This window comes from Tupaia chinensis, unplaced genomic scaffold, assembly GCF_000334495.1.
Source record: "Tupaia chinensis unplaced genomic scaffold, TupChi_1.0 Scaffold000465_1, whole genome shotgun sequence".
Lineage (NCBI taxonomy): Eukaryota > Metazoa > Chordata > Mammalia > Scandentia > Tupaiidae > Tupaia > Tupaia belangeri.
Window position 1 is genome coordinate 1,029,173 of NW_006159974.1, and position 18,033 is coordinate 1,047,205.

The following is an 18,033-nucleotide window of genomic DNA, read 5'->3' on the forward strand; positions in this document are numbered from 1 at the left end:
ACAATGTGTTTTCTAGTCTATAGAACAATTACCTGGGCATGGACTAATTACTGTCACTGAGCAAAATCACCACCTCCTTCATGCTAGAAGCTTTAATTTTTATTAATGTAGCTGTATCAGGCTGTTAACTTAGGCTAAGTTGTTGGTTAGCCCTCTCCTATATCCTCCAACCCCACCACATTGCTCATTAGTATTTTCCTGGGGTGAAACTTCACAATTTTCCAAATCTGTGCTTCTTTAGCAGCTACAGAATGAATATTTATCTGAGCATTTACTTATTACCCAGTCATTTTACCTCTAATCCTCAAAACAATATTGCAAAGGAATTACTAGCTATGACTCCCTCTTGTCCTCCTTTTGTAAGAACAAAAAAACCCAACAAAACACAAAAGCTAAAAATTTTAAATTGTAGTAGCATAAAATTACCATCTGAACTATTTTTAAGTACACAGTTCAACAGTATCAAGTATATTCACACTATACCAAATTGAACCAATTTCCAGAACTATATCCATTAAGCCCCCCCCCCCCGCCCCCCCGGCTCCTGGCAACCCCATTGCACTTTCTTTTCTGTTTCTACAAATCTGACAACTCACTACTTCAAGCAGTGAGACTCACATAATGTATTTGGGAACTGGCTTCTTTCCTTTAGCATAAAGTCCTCAAGGTTCATCTTTCTTTTGTGTTTTTTCTTTTTAAATTGTTTTATTTATGACAGAGTATGCACACACACATAGTGGGAGAGGAGAGGAGAGGAGAGGAGAGGAGAGGAGAGGAGAGGAGCACCCTCCCCAGGATCTGGTCATGCCATGATCTCCTTCTTCTGGTCCTCTTGCCCCTGGATCTTAGGCACCCACACTGGTATGCTTCAGGCTGACAGTACCAGAGATTCTGAGGTCACAGGGGCAATCTGGCTTCTCTTGAAATATGCATTACTGTTGCACTATGGAGCCGGCACTTTCTCTCTTTTCTTTTTAAGGTTAAAACAACAACAACAACAAAACAAAATGGAAGTGCTTAAGAGATTCATCAAGGCTACTTGGTCAGAGAGTACTGAGTTAGGACCTAAACTGAGTGTCACTTTCTCTGTGGTCCTATCTGGTGTCTCCTAAAAGCGGGATCTACCAGAATGACTTGAGCACTCTGAAAAAAAGTCAACTCTGCCAGACTTCTTGAGTACCTGAGGACCACCCAACAGCGCATGTGGTATTCAGAGTAAGGCTTAACCAGCCTGCCATTAAAAAGACTGGCCTTAAGGGACAGAGTGGCAGTGGAAATCTGAGAAGTACTAATGGAAAGGTGACAAAGGTTACAGCTGCCTAGTAACTAGTTTGGATTTCGACTTTCTGCAAAACTGAGCACACTGAGTAAAAATGCAGGGGCCAAAGTACATGGGTTTTGCAAATAAGGGTAAGTGAGCACCCAAGCTCCTTTGCGATGCCTTACAACAATGAGGCATTTGGGGAACAAGACAATGTGAAAGAAGGGCCAAGTCAGCAGTGCTCTGTGTCCCTGTCTCTGGGGGAGGTGGTAAAGAGCATAGGCTCCAAAGCCAGACTTCAGGGGTCCAGTCCTGACTCTACAAGTGACCAGCTCCTGACCTGTTTCCTCATCTGTGAACTGGGAATCACAGCAGCACTGACCTCGGTGGGCTGCTGCGAGGTCTGTGTGACTCAGTTCGGGCGCCAAGCTGAGAATAGAGTTAAGCACGAGGTGCTGAAGAACGCTCAGCTGCCATGACTGCTGCTAAGGTAGCAAAAGCAGTGCCAGACCTGGTACTGGGTACCTATTTTGTGCCCAACACTGTGCTGGGGACTTCCCACATGACATCCGTGACAAGTGAGAATCAGCCAGTAGGGGGCAACAGCTGGGAGCCCTTCTCAGACCACAGGGCTGCAGCCCATGAGGTGGGACGTAAGGCACCCTCATCAGCAGAACTGCATGGTGCAAACTCTACCATGTCATGGATCCATGGGTCCACTAGTGGATATTATAGAGACAGATTAAGAAAAAGCAGCTACTTTGTAGTGGATGCTCACATGGGAGGTCTGAGGTGCTGGGACCATATTAAAGATGTGGGCAGGGAAATGATGCCTGAGACTATTCCTGTATTTTCCTACCTCTCATGATATCAGGAAAAGGCTGACATGGACAGTTTTAAGTAAAAAAATAAAAATGCAAGAGTAAACTGCCTTCTCACTGAGAGAGAAGCACATTCTGGGATGATAAAAATGGGTGTGTGATTGTGGTTTCAGGCTTAATGGCCTCTAAGCTCTTACCTGGTTTGCTCTTTCGAGGTCTGTCATGATCATTTCAATCTCGTCGGCCCTGGAAGGCGAGAGGGAGAGGGCATGTTAGTTAGCGATAAGACAGGCTTGGGTGGGTGACGTGGCAGATGGCCACATTCACGAGGGTGAGAGCTGGTCCCAGGTACCGGCTGAGAGAAGTCGTGCAGAGCTAGGAGGGATCACTGCTGCACCCTGGGTAGGGCTGGGCTCTCATGGTGGGGGGAGGCACGCCCACTGGCCTCATTGCTCTTTCTCAGACACGAGTCTGGGCACAGGGGTGGCTTGCCCTCAATGGGCTCCCAATCTCGTTGGAGAGACAAAGCCATAAAAACACAAAATACAGTGTGTCCTACCAAGGGTTTAGATAAAGCTCCAAACAGAGTGCTCTGGATAAACAGAGAAAAGAGATGACTTATCCTTGGGGGGGGAATCAGGGAAGGCTTCAGAGGTGGTGTTGGTGAGTGGGTTTTGAAGGATGAACAGAAGTTTGCTGAGCTAAGGAAAGGCCACTTTAGGAAAAGGCACTTGGCACTGAAGGCCTTGCTAGGGCTGAAGAAACTAGAAGGAAGCTGGCTACAGAGGAGGGCAGATGAGGATGAGATGCAGGTTGAGGAGCTCTGCAGTGTAAACCACCTCAGCTCAGGAGCTCACTGCTAGCACCCAGACTGTGCATAAAAAGAGTTCCCAGGTGCTAGGATTTTCCCCCTTCTTGTTTTGAAAATACTTCCTTAAGTAACCTGCAGGCAAACATGTGGTTCCGACATACATCATCACTGAAGGCAAACACATGGTTCTGCCATACATCATCATGAGAGAGGAAACCTGCGAGTCCCATGGAGAAGGGCCCGGCCAGTCCTCAAAGTCTGAGACAGGTTAGAACAAAATAACCAGGCAAATTGCTACCCCAGCTTCTGTGAGACACCTCAGAGGCCACACGCCAAGACTGCCTGTGACCCAGGGGGGTTTCAGCTCACCCATGAAAACAGAGTGAAATGGACCAACCAGAGTGGTTCAGGCCACTGCTGTGGGGGCCTCCTATCCTCTGTCCACGTGCACTTGAGCTCTCTCTCTGGGGCCATAGGACCCAATCCCACCCCTTAGCTGCAAATTGACCCTTCCACACTGAGGCGCCAGTCCCCAGGGCCCTGTGCTCTGACAACTCCTACCATGTGTGAGGCCCTGCATGGCCCTGGCCCAGGCCTCCACCTCTGCTACCAGCCTCAATCAATTGCCTTCCCCTCGAGGAACCTCATTTTCTACTTCTAGACCCCTTCCCCCACCCCTCACAGACCTCGGCCCCACAACATCTCAGAAGCAGTGCGGTCTCTTCTCCCCCATTTGCGGGTCTGAGTTTTCATGTGTAGCTCCATGTATGGTGAGTGCTCTGAAAGCCGGGCTGTTGTCTCCTTTGCCCTAAATCCACAGGACTTTGTGTAAGGCTTAAGGCCAGGTCCTGAAGTGATGGGAGAGCCAAAGGCACCCAGACAGGCCTGACGAAGGCGCAGTTCCTCTGTCCTGCAAGCTGCACTGGTCCCAAGGAGCCACGTGCCAAATGCCTACCTGTCTTTAATGCTGAGAGTTGGAAACATGGTCTTCAGGCCCCTGGGTTGGTCTATTTTTGTGAATTGAAGCTTTTCCAGACTTTAACTGTACAACGTGATTTGAGGTACCCTTATCAACTCCCAGCAGCCTGAATGGGGTCACAGATGCCTTGTGATCAGATTCAGTGCTCATTGTACCTGTTTGAAATCGTATCCTGCCTTTCAGATTGGTCTGAGAGAAGTCTGAAACAGCCCGTCAAATGGCCTAGTTAAAGAAAGCTATTTTTAGGATGATTTTATGAAGAAGACAGTGTCTCCGTAAGATAAATACCCAAACTGGGCCTCTGCAGTGAAGTGCTGGATGCAAGGGGGTTGGGGGGCAGGGGCAGTTTAAATTACAAAATATCTCAGTCATCGCAAACTGAAGCCTCCAAGATCTTACAGAGACGCTGCCATGCAAAGATTGTCTAATAACTGCAAAGGGAGGAGAAAAGTCATTAAAAGTGCCAAGGGTCTTCAACACAACAAAAAAGGATGAGGGACAGTCAATACAGAAAGCTGCTACCTTGACAACTGATTGATAAAGGATTTGGAGTGTGAACTCTAGGAGATATAAAATGAAACAAGGTTACAAACCTTTCCTGAGGCAAATCACTTTAAATATGGGTCTGGGGAACCAGCAGTTAGCGTAATGGCTATGTCGCTGGACTCCCACATAGCCGACCACGGTTCGTGTCCTGGACCCGGTGGCTTAAAACTCATGCCGGGCACGTGTCCATGCGTGCCCAAGATCCCGAGAGGAGAATGGAGGAGAAAGGATTGAGGTGTGACCATCCCCCCTTGGGGGTGATTTCTCGCTTTCTGTCTCTATGTCTCTCTCTGTCTGTCTGGCGAGCGCACGTGCCCTATAGCGAAAACCTCTAAAAAAAAAAATACATATATATATATGGGTCTGAACTTTAACCGTCATGTATTTACAAAAGCCAGATACACAGGGAGAATTTCAGGATTACTTTCACTTGTCCTGGAGTGCACACAATTCAACATGTTGCGTTTTGGGCACCGGGCTGGGGCTCAAGGCTGAGCAGGTAGAGGTTATCATGGCTCCTGCATATCCTGTGAGTGCCACAGATTGAGAAGAAAAAGAGAGAAGTACATAACTGCTGAGGACCCGGAGGAAGCTTTCCAGGGGAATGGAGGCCGACAACAGGAGGCTCACTCCATTCCTGAGCATGCCAGCAAAGCTGGCTACTGACACTGGGAGGTGGAGGAACAGGGCGGGCCTCAGGGCACAAGATCCCAGCACACATCCAGGAGAGGGCTTTTCCTCTTCTGTCGGTTAGAACAAAATAACCAGGCAAATTGCTACCCCAGCTTCTGTGAGACACCTCAGAGGCCACACGCCAAGACTGCCTGTGACCCAGGGGGGTTTCAGCTCACCCATGAAAACAGAGTGAAATGGACCAACCAGAGTGGTTCAGGCCACTGCTGTGGGGGCCTCCTATCCTCTGTCCACGTGCACTTGAGCTCTCTCTCTGGGGCCATAGGACCCAATCCCACCCCTTAGCTGCAAATTGACCCTTCCACACTGAGGCGCCAGTCCCCAGGGCCCTGTGCTCTGACAACTCCTACCATGTGTGAGGCCCTGCATGGCCCTGGCCCAGGCCTCCACCTCTGCTACCAGCCTCAATCAATTGCCTTCCCCTCGAGGAACCTCATTTTCTACTTCTAGACCCCTTCCCCCACCCCTCACAGACCTCGGCCCCACAACATCTCAGAAGCAGTGCGGTCTCTTCTCCCCCATTTGCGGGTCTGAGTTTTCATGTGTAGCTCCATGTATGGTGAGTGCTCTGAAAGCCGGGCTGTTGTCTCCTTTGCCCTAAATCCACAGGACTTTGTGTAAGGCTTAAGGCCAGGTCCTGAAGTGATGGGAGAGCCAAAGGCACCCAGACAGGCCTGACGAAGGCGCAGTTCCTCTGTCCTGCAAGCTGCACTGGTCCCAAGGAGCCACGTGCCAAATGCCTACCTGTCTTTAATGCTGAGAGTTGGAAACATGGTCTTCAGGCCCCTGGGTTGGTCTATTTTTGTGAATTGAAGCTTTTCCAGACTTTAACTGTACAACGTGATTTGAGGTACCCTTATCAACTCCCAGCAGCCTGAATGGGGTCACAGATGCCTTGTGATCAGATTCAGTGCTCATTGTACCTGTTTGAAATCGTATCCTGCCTTTCAGATTGGTCTGAGAGAAGTCTGAAACAGCCCGTCAAATGGCCTAGTTAAAGAAAGCTATTTTTAGGATGATTTTATGAAGAAGACAGTGTCTCCGTAAGATAAATACCCAAACTGGGCCTCTGCAGTGAAGTGCTGGATGCAAGGGGGTTGGGGGGCAGGGGCAGTTTAAATTACAAAATATCTCAGTCATCGCAAACTGAAGCCTCCAAGATCTTACAGAGACGCTGCCATGCAAAGATTGTCTAATAACTGCAAAGGGAGGAGAAAAGTCATTAAAAGTGCCAAGGGTCTTCAACACAACAAAAAAGGATGAGGGACAGTCAATACAGAAAGCTGCTACCTTGACAACTGATTGATAAAGGATTTGGAGTGTGAACTCTAGGAGATATAAAATGAAACAAGGTTACAAACCTTTCCTGAGGCAAATCACTTTAAATATGGGTCTGGGGAACCAGCAGTTAGCGTAATGGCTATGTCGCTGGACTCCCACATAGCCGACCACGGTTCGTGTCCTGGACCCGGTGGCTTAAAACTCATGCCGGGCACGTGTCCATGCGTGCCCAAGATCCCGAGAGGAGAATGGAGGAGAAAGGATTGAGGTGTGACCATCCCCCCTTGGGGGTGATTTCTCGCTTTCTGTCTCTATGTCTCTCTCTCTGTCTGGCGAGCGCACGTGCCCTATAGCGAAAACCTCTAAAAAAAAAAATACATATATATATATGGGTCTGAACTTTAACCGTCATGTATTTACAAAAGCCAGATACACAGGGAGAATTTCAGGATTACTTTCACTTGTCCTGGAGTGCACACAATTCAACATGTTGCGTTTTGGGCACCGGGCTGGGGCTCAAGGCTGAGCAGGTAGAGGTTATCATGGCTCCTGCATATCCTGTGAGTGCCACAGATTGAGAAGAAAAAGAGAGAAGTACATAACTGCTGAGGACCCGGAGGAAGCTTTCCAGGGGAATGGAGGCCGACAACAGGAGGCTCACTCCATTCCTGAGCATGCCAGCAAAGCTGGCTACTGACACTGGGAGGTGGAGGAACAGGGCGGGCCTCAGGGCACAAGATCCCAGCACACATCCAGGAGAGGGCTTTTCCTCTTCTGTCTGGTCCTCGACAAGCCTTTCATCTTTAATTCTGGCTAATTTGTCGTCACCACTCGGATGTCTTCCACATTATTTAGATGTTGCTGGCATGCTCACTTCTGTCCTCTACATCACTCATCCTTTCTTTTACACTTTGCTATTTCTTTATCATTTCCTGCTGTCACCCAGAAGGTTCTCCACTTGATCTAACTGCAATTTATCCTTTCCTTTTTGCTCCTTAGTTCAGTTACTCAAACTCTGACACCTGTCATCATTTCCTGGTTCATTTGTCGACTGCTCCTTTCTGCCTCACATGGCTAGTGTCCGCCTTGGCCCCTGAAATCTACTGCCCCTGCTTTCTGTTTCAGGGCCCACCTGTCCTGCTTAGATTCCATACACTGAAGGGCCTGGGGACTGACTGCAGAGGGCTGTTCTCTGGTGCTCAGCCCTCTCTGGTCCCCCAGGTGGCACTGGCTCTCTCTCATTGGGGGTGTACGTGGGGAGAGGACAGAGAAGCAAGCCCTGGTAGTTCTTTCAAGATGAACTAAAAGAGGCCCACAGTAGGTGTTTAGTGCATTTCTGCATCTGAATGAAAGAAGGAAGGGGTACAGGGGATGGCCCAAGACCCCTGATTCCTCACTGATGACTCTTCTCTGTTGTTCCTCACCAGAAAAACTCTCTGGCCAGAGCTTGGCCTGTAATTCTCATAGAAAAGAAGCATGAGGTGTCATGGTCTCTCTGAGTGCAATTCCCTGATTCTGGGGTCTAGAGTGGAGAGGAGGAGGCATGGGTGCCTGAGGATCCCTGCCCATCCTCAGCTGATTTCATCCACTCCTTGTCTCAGCATGGCTGTTGGTTGCCCTTGGCCAAAGGGCCAGATCCGGGGTCAGACACATACTGGGACTAGAGAGAAGAGAGGGCTTCCAAGAGGCAGCTCCTCACACAGACCCATTCTCAGGCTGGGCTCCTTGGGCAGGAAGTGAAGCCCAGTGCCTGCTGTTTGTGCGGGCGGAGGTGTGGGAGCCTCCTTGCCAATGCACAGACTAGATTCTTCTCGGTGCCTGGCTTTGGCTGTTCATTAGGATGCCTAATATCCAGATAACGGCCCCTCATTTCCACAAGATTTCGAGTCACTTATAAAAAAATTAGTCACATTTGAACAGGAAGGTGCTTTCTCGACAGTTTGAAGCAATCCCTGGAAATGAATTTCAAGTTTTTCCACCTCCTGGTCGGTTTAACTTTGGTTACTAAGCAACCACTAAACTGGCCCAAATACTGGATGTGATAACAACGCCTGCACTTACCTTTCATTACGAGAGCAGCTCTCGTCTTTCCCAGGCTTTCAACCGTAACACGGCAACACTGCACTCTGCTGTTGCGGAGCGGGGCTGTTCAACACCAGGGAACTTGGTGAAGGGTGGGCCCAGAGGGGAACAGAAACCACAGGAGACAATGCAGGACACCAGGGATGTGGTTGGTGAGAAGTTCAGATTATTTTAAAAGTGTGCCGGCAGGTTATTAATTTTTTGTATGGAAACATTCTTTTTAAAAGGTCAAGGATCGAATAACTGGTTATAACTAGCTGGGTATGCGTGTATTTAAAAATTCATTTCTTCATGAGCAAGAGAGACAGCAGACTGAAACAGACATTGTCTCCAATAGGGTCCTGACTCTGCGATCCAGTCCTCCTGTCAGTTAGATGGGGTTCATGGGCGCATGAGTGCCCAGTGTACTCAGGGAGGCCTCTAGACATCGATGTGGAACCTTCCCACGTGCATCAGCCCCATAGGGCGTTAAGTTGTACCTCTGCACCACTGTGTCCTGTCCTGACTGGGTAAATGTGAGTAGGACTTCTGAAGATGTGGAGTATGTCCATCTGCACTTGCAGACCAGAACCAGGGTGCTGGGTCTCACCTTACAACACATCCTCTGCTGGTCTTCACAATCCGCCCTCTCTCCCATGCTGCTCCCCAAACCTCTGGCTAAATTAATCCTCTCAGACAAACTGCCCAGCGCTTAATACCACCACTATAAATGTTATCTCAAAAATGCAGTAATGAATTAAATTTCATGTGCTTTCACAGAGCAACTGTCAACAATATTCCAAAGGTTTCATTCTGTTCATTTTGAGGCACAACTACATCAGTATCTGAAGACTGACATTAGTCTAAAATCATTTATTTTTCAAAGTCTGTAATAACCACACATATTGTTTGCTCAGCAAAACGATTTATTATACAAATTTAGTTCTCTCACCTTTTTATGAGCTGACAAAACAGCTTCCGCTGATCTATTAACCTGTGCTGCATTATGCTCTGCTCTGACTTCAAATAGAGGATAATTTCAGTTTGGCCTAGAATATGTAGTTCACTCAGTCAGTTCCCTACAGATCATTTCGGGGTATTCTCTAGGTTAACACACAATTTTTATGAGGAACTTAAAAGGACATGGTCAAGGTCAATGGAAGGAAAATTATATCCACAAGGGAAACTCTGTATTTGCTTTCTCGGTAGCTTCCTGAGTGCTTACGGGTGGCACCAGGGTATGGTTGGTGCATATTTCAACATCCAAACAATCATCCGACATCAGGAGCTATTACTACAAAGTATATCCTCATGGCAGTTGGAAAAATAAACAGGCTCACCTTCAAAGATCAGTGTATCTTCTTGGACCCAAGTCAAAAGCCAAGTCTCAATATCAGATTATAATGTTCTTTGGCATCAAAAGGAGAACTATCTAAAGATTAATTTTCCTTACTTAAAAAGAAAGAAAGAAAGAAAGCAAGCACTTGGGGCTAGCAGTTGGCAGTGAGGTTAAGGTGTTGGCTCCTATGTTGCCAGCTTTATGGTTCGAGTCCCAGACCTGGCAACTTGAGAATCAGGCTGAAGAGTGTGCATGCATGCCGAAAATCTTAAGAGGAGAGGAGAGGAGAGAAGGGATTGTGGCATGGCCATCCCCCCCGGGGATGCTTTCTCACTTTCTCTCTCTCTGGTGAGTACAACTGCCCTATGGTAAAAACTAAAATGAAAAAAAAAAAAAAAAGCTCCAGTGTATTTGATAATATGAACTCCCCCGTCCACCCCAGGTGGTGTATCTGATGGCCTAACCTGTCTGTAAGGTGGGTAATTTTCATGACAACCTATGTGTTGGATCAGACTCACTGAGCACTGGGGCAGGGAGACAGACGGAGGTAGGGCTCATGGGCTGAGGTCAGAAAGAGCAGGCAGGTAGGGGTTGGGCAAGGGATGGGGGTAAGCCTGTAGGAAAAGCTGATCAGAGCACAGGAGCCAGCTCACACCAAGAGGAAAAGCTGGTCTCATGCAGCCAGGGTAAGCATGTACCCAGAGAAGGCACATACAACACTGGGCACTGTGCAGAGATGCAGTGATTCAGCAGGGCACCCAGAAGGAGGCACAAAAGGCTCTTCAGACATAAGAAGGGGCAGTCTCACAGAGGAGGGCTGGGCAGAGAACAGTGGGGTGGTGGGGGGTACAACCTTCTAGAGAATAAAACACCCACGTAGAGGGAACTTATAGAACTGGAAACAGCTTTGCAGCTGCTCTTGGGCTTTCATGGTATCCCATGCCTCATCTGGAAATAAGACAGCTCTGTCTCTTCCCGCCCCCTCTCTGTACCTCTACTTCCATTCTCTCAGGAAACTGGACCAACTAGTACTTCCAGAACTATGTTAAATACAGGATGGCAGTGGGGGTCCTTGCCAGTTGCCTGGCATTATGGGTAATGCACCTAGTGTTTCACCATTATGTATGTTGTTGATTTTTGGTTTGAAATATATGTTTTTATTTTGTTAATGAAATATCCAACTGTTTGTATTTTATTGAGACTCTTTAATCAAAGATGGATATTGATTTCATTAAGTACCTTTTAAGCATTTATGGAGCTAATGAAATGGATTTTCTCCTTTGACCCACTAAAATGGTAAATTATACTGACAGTTATGTGCCCCGTTTGATTATGGTGTGCTACCCATTTAATGTGCTCCTGAATTCTATTTGTTAATATTTTATTTAGTATTGTTTCCATGAATATTTATATATGAAACTGACCTTTAGTCTCCTTTGTCTTATCTTGGTCAGGTGAAGTCACTAAAGAAAAGTATTTTTTGTTGTTTTTTAGCTTGCTATTGGGCATGTGAGCTTGCAAGAGAGATAGAGACAGAAGGTGAGAAATCACTCCCTAGGGGCGATGAGCATGTTGCATTCCTTTCTCATCCATTCTCCTCTTGAGATTTTGGGCATGCATACACATGCCTGGAGCGTTTTCAAACTGCTGGGTCTGGGACTCAAACTGTACAGCTTTGGGATTCAGCTGCCTTAACCTCCATGCCACCTGCTGGCCTTCCCCAAATATTTGTAAAATATTTTCCTTTTCTGTGCAGAAAGGATGATAATACAATAGGAAAACCTAACCAACACCCACTTGTACGGTCTGGATACCCTTACCTAGCAGGCCTGGCTCCTCCCACAACTGCCTTGAGGTGCCCTTCCCTTCACCTTCACTTTGGCGAGGCCTGCTAGGCACCATCTTACACAGGAAGGCAATTCTCCAGTTGAAAGTCGGCCTTACACAACACAGTTGATTCCAGGAGTTCCTTTTTGACTATCTTTCCAGTTAATCCACACTGTCATAAGGGCCAGGATCCTCTCAGGCCTTATGGGCAGATGCTGCCAGGGCTGAGGGTCAATGGAGGATTACAGAATTACCTCCCACAAATATCTCAGCTCCTCTTCCAGCTTTATTTTCCACATTTCAAAAAGTATGTAGTCTTCCAAACAAAGGAGTCCAAAGGCAAAACTGCTTCCCCATTGGAGCCAACCTACTGCAGCTTACTGTTTCTTTTTGCAGGTGTGTGTGTATTTTTACAATATATACTAATGCCTATTCTGTGTTAATTTCCTTCTATAACTCAATAATAATAACCACTCTCATGGTTTCTTTAATCCTATTCTGTTCCTTCAAATTGCCATGCCTGTCCCTCATTTAGGCCTCTGCAGCGACAGCTGTCCCTTCCGCTGAGAGCTCCATGGGTAGCTTCTGTCAGTATCCAGCCTCCCTGGTCGTGGCCCTCCTCTGAAAGGCCACAGCTTCACTCTCCATGGCCGGCTCATTGTTTCTGTTGCACTTATTCTGAAAGCATCTTGTTCACACAGTGATAACCTGCTTATTCTCCACTGTAATTCCAGAGAACGTGGCAGACATTCCTTAAATACCAGCTGACCAAATATGCAGATTAACGGCATCTGTGGCATTTGATGTCCACTCTGCAACGATTAATTGGCTAGTATGGTGAAGAACAGCAAGTGTAAGGCTATTCTGCCAAACTGCGAATACGACTTTTAAAGCAAGAGTCTGCAAGCTGTTTTTGCAGAAGGAAGGGAAGGGAAAGGTTCACTTTCCATAAACGTTGACAAACCAGGCAATAGTAGGAGAGGCACAAACAGACCCAGAGTTTGGCTTCCTACTGCCCACTGGACTGACAGCCCCTGGTGGGTGGTGCGGGTGGCCTGGCTTACTACCTATCTTTGTGCCCAACCTGGTGATGCACATGGAGTTGGGACTGATCACAGATGGGTTGATGGCGAGGAGAAAGTGCTTTTTGGGGAAGGGTTTTCTGGACAGCCTTTGCTTGTGTGATTGGCCCTATCTTTTATTTTCCACCTGAGATTAAGCTACCTCTACTCTGGCAGGAATAGAGGGGAGGGTGAAGCTATCTAGCATCCTCCAGACCCCTCATCAAACGTGGAGTGGCCCCACTCTCCCCAGTCAAGAGCCTGGACTTGTAAAGCCTGACCCCTTGGGACATACTTCTACAAATAGTGGTTTTAATTTTTGTTGGAAGTGAAACTATGCTGAGAGTTAAATGTGACCAATTTGTTCTTTTTTATGACCATTACATTTGAATGTTATAACAGTAACAACTCAAAATCATTTCAGTTACAACTCATCCTCTCAATCCCGAGTGGGGCTACAATGTCCCTTCTTGCATCACTGTTTGGTTGACCTCCTTACATGAAACCACTTAAATAAAACTCTCCTTGAAGTAAATCTGACTCTAGCTGTCGAATGAAGTGAGGGGTCCGTTTCTCGCCTGTGCCGAAGCAGCAGGACAGCTCCGCAGGCTTGCGGCTCACCACAGCACAACCCTCAGGGAGAGCAGACATAGTCACTGTGCTCCGGCCATCTCTAGGCAGGGAGTATGGGACAGCTGTGGCCAGAGAATTGGGGTATGGTATCGCATAATTCATTCTGCTTCTGCTACTGAGACCATCCAAAGCCTCTAGGGATAGGCATCTGGAGTAATCTTGGGATGTTTTTTGCCATTTTTCTGGAGTCGTTAACTGCTGTTCTGCCAAGAGCAACTGGGGAGCAGGCTGGATGTGAAAATTCCTTTCTTTCCTTAAATCAAGTACGGTGGGGTCACAAGTCTGATGAAGCTCCTGGAGGTGAAATTAGGGAAACAGGGCTAGAGAACTGAAACAGGTAGCTGGCAGGGCAAATGGGTGTGAATTTTTCCCCACAGCCTTTCGGTCCACCGACCTTCGGCAGACCTTTGAGTTGGACCATCATCTGTACAGGAGACCTCATGTAGTCTTTCTTAGAGAAATGAGCAAGAGGATAAAACGAGAACACTAAGAGGGGAAAGGGCTTTGTGAACCACAAAGACCTAAGGGCATACGCATTATGACTGTTGTGCATGAAAAGCAGGATCTTCCTCTTTGGGCTACAGCTAATTTCCAATACTGAATCCATTCGAGGAGGATCACACCACTCAAACCATGGAGAGGTTTTTGGACCCAAATTTCTAGCCTTGAATCTGATCAAATCTTGAGATTCAACCACAAAATGATAGGAATGAAAGAGGACAAATGAATGCAATAAACTATCCGAGGATGCCGTTAGCCAAAGCCAGACTGGAGGAAATTTTTTTGGACAAATGACCCCATTTCTTGCACAAATAAATTGCAAAGAGAAGAAAAGCAGTGGAGGATGGTTGTGTTTCTTTAAATGAGGGACATGGGAAGGCACACCAGCCAACTGCAATGTACTACTGTGAGGACATAAGTGAACATATATGTGTTCAAATGCTCAGAGATGAAATGGAAGGATTCTGAAGTGCCTTTAAGATAAAATAAGAGCGGAGGCAGGTGAGACCGGACTGACCACGAATGGGAGATGCTGGAGCTGGGCAACAGCTACGGCTACTAGGGGGCCTGCTGTAAGTCTGTCCTCTCCTGTTGGTTGGAATTTCAGCATATAAATAGTAAACAAAAGTGACAACTCTGTTCTCCTGTCACCACTTGCTAGGTAAGAAGTTAGAACTGAGGCTGACTGCTACCATCTGTGTGCACAGAAATGGTGTGGTGAGTGCGTTTGGAAAACCGTCCCACAGAATACAGAAGGGGAAGATGAAAGGTCTGGGAGGGCCCTGCAGCCTGCTCCTGGGAAAGAATACCGACTGGGAGATGGACCTCTGGTGCAGGAAGCCCAGGTCTGCCCACACAGGGCTTCACTCACTTTAGTCAAGACGGTTACCTTCTCCAGTTCTACTCACTCATCAAGGGAGAGAAAATGCACGTGAAAACCACATCTCTGCAAGAAGGTGGTTTAAAGATCAAATATGTTATTATTTTTTTCTTTGACAGAAAAAAAAGATTGTTAGCTGAGATCAGAGAATGGGAAGAAGCTGAACTCTGGAAGGACACCCTCATTACACGCTTCATCCAACCAAGGAAGGGGGGATCTCATGGTGGGGCACCTCCACTTTAGCAATGGAGGAAACTGAGGCATGAGGGTACTGATGTTTACACCATGCTCCCCCATAGCTTGTCCATCTACCTTCCATTGAAGCCCCTGTTCATGGGGCAGTCATGTGTGGTTCTTGCTCTTTGGGGGTCTTACCCAGGAATCATGGGGCAGACAGCTATGCCAGCAGGGCTGGACCACGTTGTTGCTTCTTTAGTTTCGGCATTTTTAAAAGTATATTTATAGTTTTCTTCCAAGGGTGGGAGGCAGGGTCTTCCACTGCAATCTACTTAAAGCCTCAGCCAGCTCAAACTACAGACATATATGTGCTTGCCCAATGAGTACGGGGAGACTTTAGGACAGGAACATGGGACCTTCCCATGTGGCCTCAGCACCTTGGGAGTATCGTGTTAGCTGTTGTGCCTTCACAGCTGGCCTAGTTTAAGATTTTTTAAAAGACGTTTTGCAAGTATTGCTCTTCTGTCATGCGTAAACATTTTTTAAAAAACAAAGTCCCCTTCTTGTATCTAGCGTAGAACTCTGTCAGCAAACCTTTCTAGCAGCAGACGAGCCCAGTTTGAGCATTCTCTTCCAGAACCACTTTTCAGGTTTATTCTCTTTTCCTGATTTACTTAACCTGTGCGCATCCTGGCTATGGCCAACAGGTGCTGGGGAAGCTTCTGGTTGCCTGAGGAAACTCATTGATCGCAGGCATATGCCTCGTTCCCACCTGCCTCCTACACTGCACAGACGACGCACACGGACCTACAGAAGAACACTGCTCAGATTTCACAGGTGGGGAAACTGAGGTCCAGCCTGTAGTGACAAATGAGCTCAAGGGCATGGGAAGCAGCCTGTTGGTGACAGAACCCTGGTTTCACTCACAAATGGGTTTCTAGTAGCCCCTTTCTCCCCTAAGTACTACTTGGTAAGAACTGTAAAGAAAAGGTTTGGCGGCAGAGAAGCTAAACCTAAGAATAAAAAAAGGTTTTAATTGCCTACTAGTATTACTCTCCGCTTCCTCCCCCATTCTGGCCCCAAGTCCAAGTCTGAGGGCAAGGTGACATGCAGGGCTCATTTCCCAGACTCAGGCTGTTCTCTGCGGACCATACCAGCCCTTGTGCCTTGTGCCTGCACAGCTCCTCCTATATGTTGCGCCACTTGGCTGTCCCCCCAAAGTGGAATGCTTAGTTCACCTGTAGCTCTAGTTCCTCATGGTATCTGTCCACAATTCCCTCCCCCCTTAATGGACCGGCACTTAAGTCAGTCAGTGTTCCCTTCACCCTGCATGGCTGGGAAATCAAACTGTAGAACCAGGCCATAAAGGCAGCAGAACATTTGGAGGAAAGACAGCATCCTTCCTCTTCCTCTCACTGGCACCAAAAGTCTGCATTTCGGTAGTATAAGTGCCTTTTTTAGGGCAACTTGAAAATGAATAATTCAGCGGTTCCTATTCTACTTGTGAAGTGTAAGACAAACAATACAGATGGGGCCAGACTTGCTGGCCCCACGAAGACCATCCCTTCCCTTCATTCTGACATCATCGGATTTGGCCATGAATCTTTAAGAACACCTCCATCCTGTCTAATCACTGAAATACCACAAAGGAAGTTCACAATACTTAGACAGAGGGAAAAAAATAGAAAGGTTAATTGCAACATAAAGTTTTTCCTGGTAGCTAAGCAAACAGTATATCGGAGTGCCATAGTAATACTGAACTTATAAAAAAAAAAAAAAAGCCTATGTAGGGAATGTCTCAGTCATTTCAGGTTATTGACCAGTTGAGCCATTTTCAAATCCAAGCCTTAAAAGTTATCTTCCCCACTGAGCTCTGCCCCTTTATTTCCCAGGCTCCACTGTCAGAGCCTTATCGATTCTGTGTCTTATATTAAAGCTACCTCAAATACAGTGTGGAGGTAGATGTGATGAAAATTTGAAGTTAAAAAGCAAAACAAAACAACTTTCTTGGTTTTGTTATATAATTCATTTTGGATGGAATTCTTATTGGACAAGGCAAACCCTCTCTCATATGTTCATGGTTGAGCAGCTTTGGCAGACACAAACTCTCCATCAGAAGTGCACATATATCAAATAACAGGCCTATGGCTTAGTTATGCTTTTGATCATCGATGTACAATGTAATTCTCCACAGGAAATTGGATTCAGTCGCTTTTCAAATGACAGAGTAGGTTACGTCTCAGGTTTAACTTACAGAGGGACCCTGGTTAGTGAGTTAATAAAATTTTGAGTTTAGTAAAAGTTAAAAAGGCAGCTAGATTGTTTAAAACAACGAGATGAAAAGAATGTCTCTGTCTATGTACGTCTTTCCTGGGGATCTACCTGGCATACTTCAAGTCTGTGAAAAATATTTACCATACAGTGGGGAGATGATAATCTTGCCAAACAGTAGCTGCTTTGTGAAGGCAGCAGGAAAAAAGTAGAAAACTCCAAACAACTTTAAAGACTTCACCAGCAGAAATTCACAGGCTCAAAGTATTCTATAAAAGCTTAGGTCTCAGTGCAGAAGGAAGTGGCAAGGTTAATGTAATGAAGCGCCATTCGCTGTTGTGCTAGACATATGATGTAATCGTAGTACAGTAAGGCAAGTAAATTTAAATGTATAGTTCTTCCAAGGTTTCAAAAGGGTTCAATGGTTCTGTCTCAGAAAGTGAATTTCAGTCATAAGAGGAGAGTTAGAGCAAGGCTGATTAGAAGACTCACAGGACATTCCGACAGTCAATTGAGCTGTTCGGTCACTCTTTCTAAAACAAATAAGAAAGTTTATGACAGAAATACCATGAATTATTAAAAACAACAACAATAAATAAAAATGTAAGAGTTATATTAGTAAATGTAACCAGGCAAAATTCACCCATAAAAATAAGATACACAGTTTAAGAAATCTAAAATCTAACAAATGTAATAGAAACAAGTTTTAGTGAAAAGGCAAAAATTAACCAACTAGATTTTTTTAAAAAGACTAATTAAAAGCTATAAAAGCACATCGGCTAGAACCCACAGATGGCATAATGGTTACATGACTGGACTCCCACATGGTAGACTGTGGTTCAAGTCTCAGACCTAGCAGCTTCAAACTCACGCAGGGTGCGTGTGTGTGAG

At 46.4% G+C, this 18,033-nt stretch overlaps 1 protein-coding gene across 2 annotated transcripts in view; it reads right to left on the reverse strand.

The window, feature by feature from the left end:
• The window catches only part of CUX1 (cut like homeobox 1), a gene marked incomplete at its 5' end in the record, with an annotated part of 362,656 nt that overhangs the window by 129,823 nt on the left and 214,800 nt on the right, over positions 1 to 18,033 (reverse strand). For both annotated transcript variants that reach the window (XM_014590579.1, XM_014590578.1), the window contains 1 exon segment: positions 2,280 to 2,328. In XM_014590579.1, the coding sequence (XP_014446065.1) occupies positions 2,280 to 2,328 (49 nt within the window).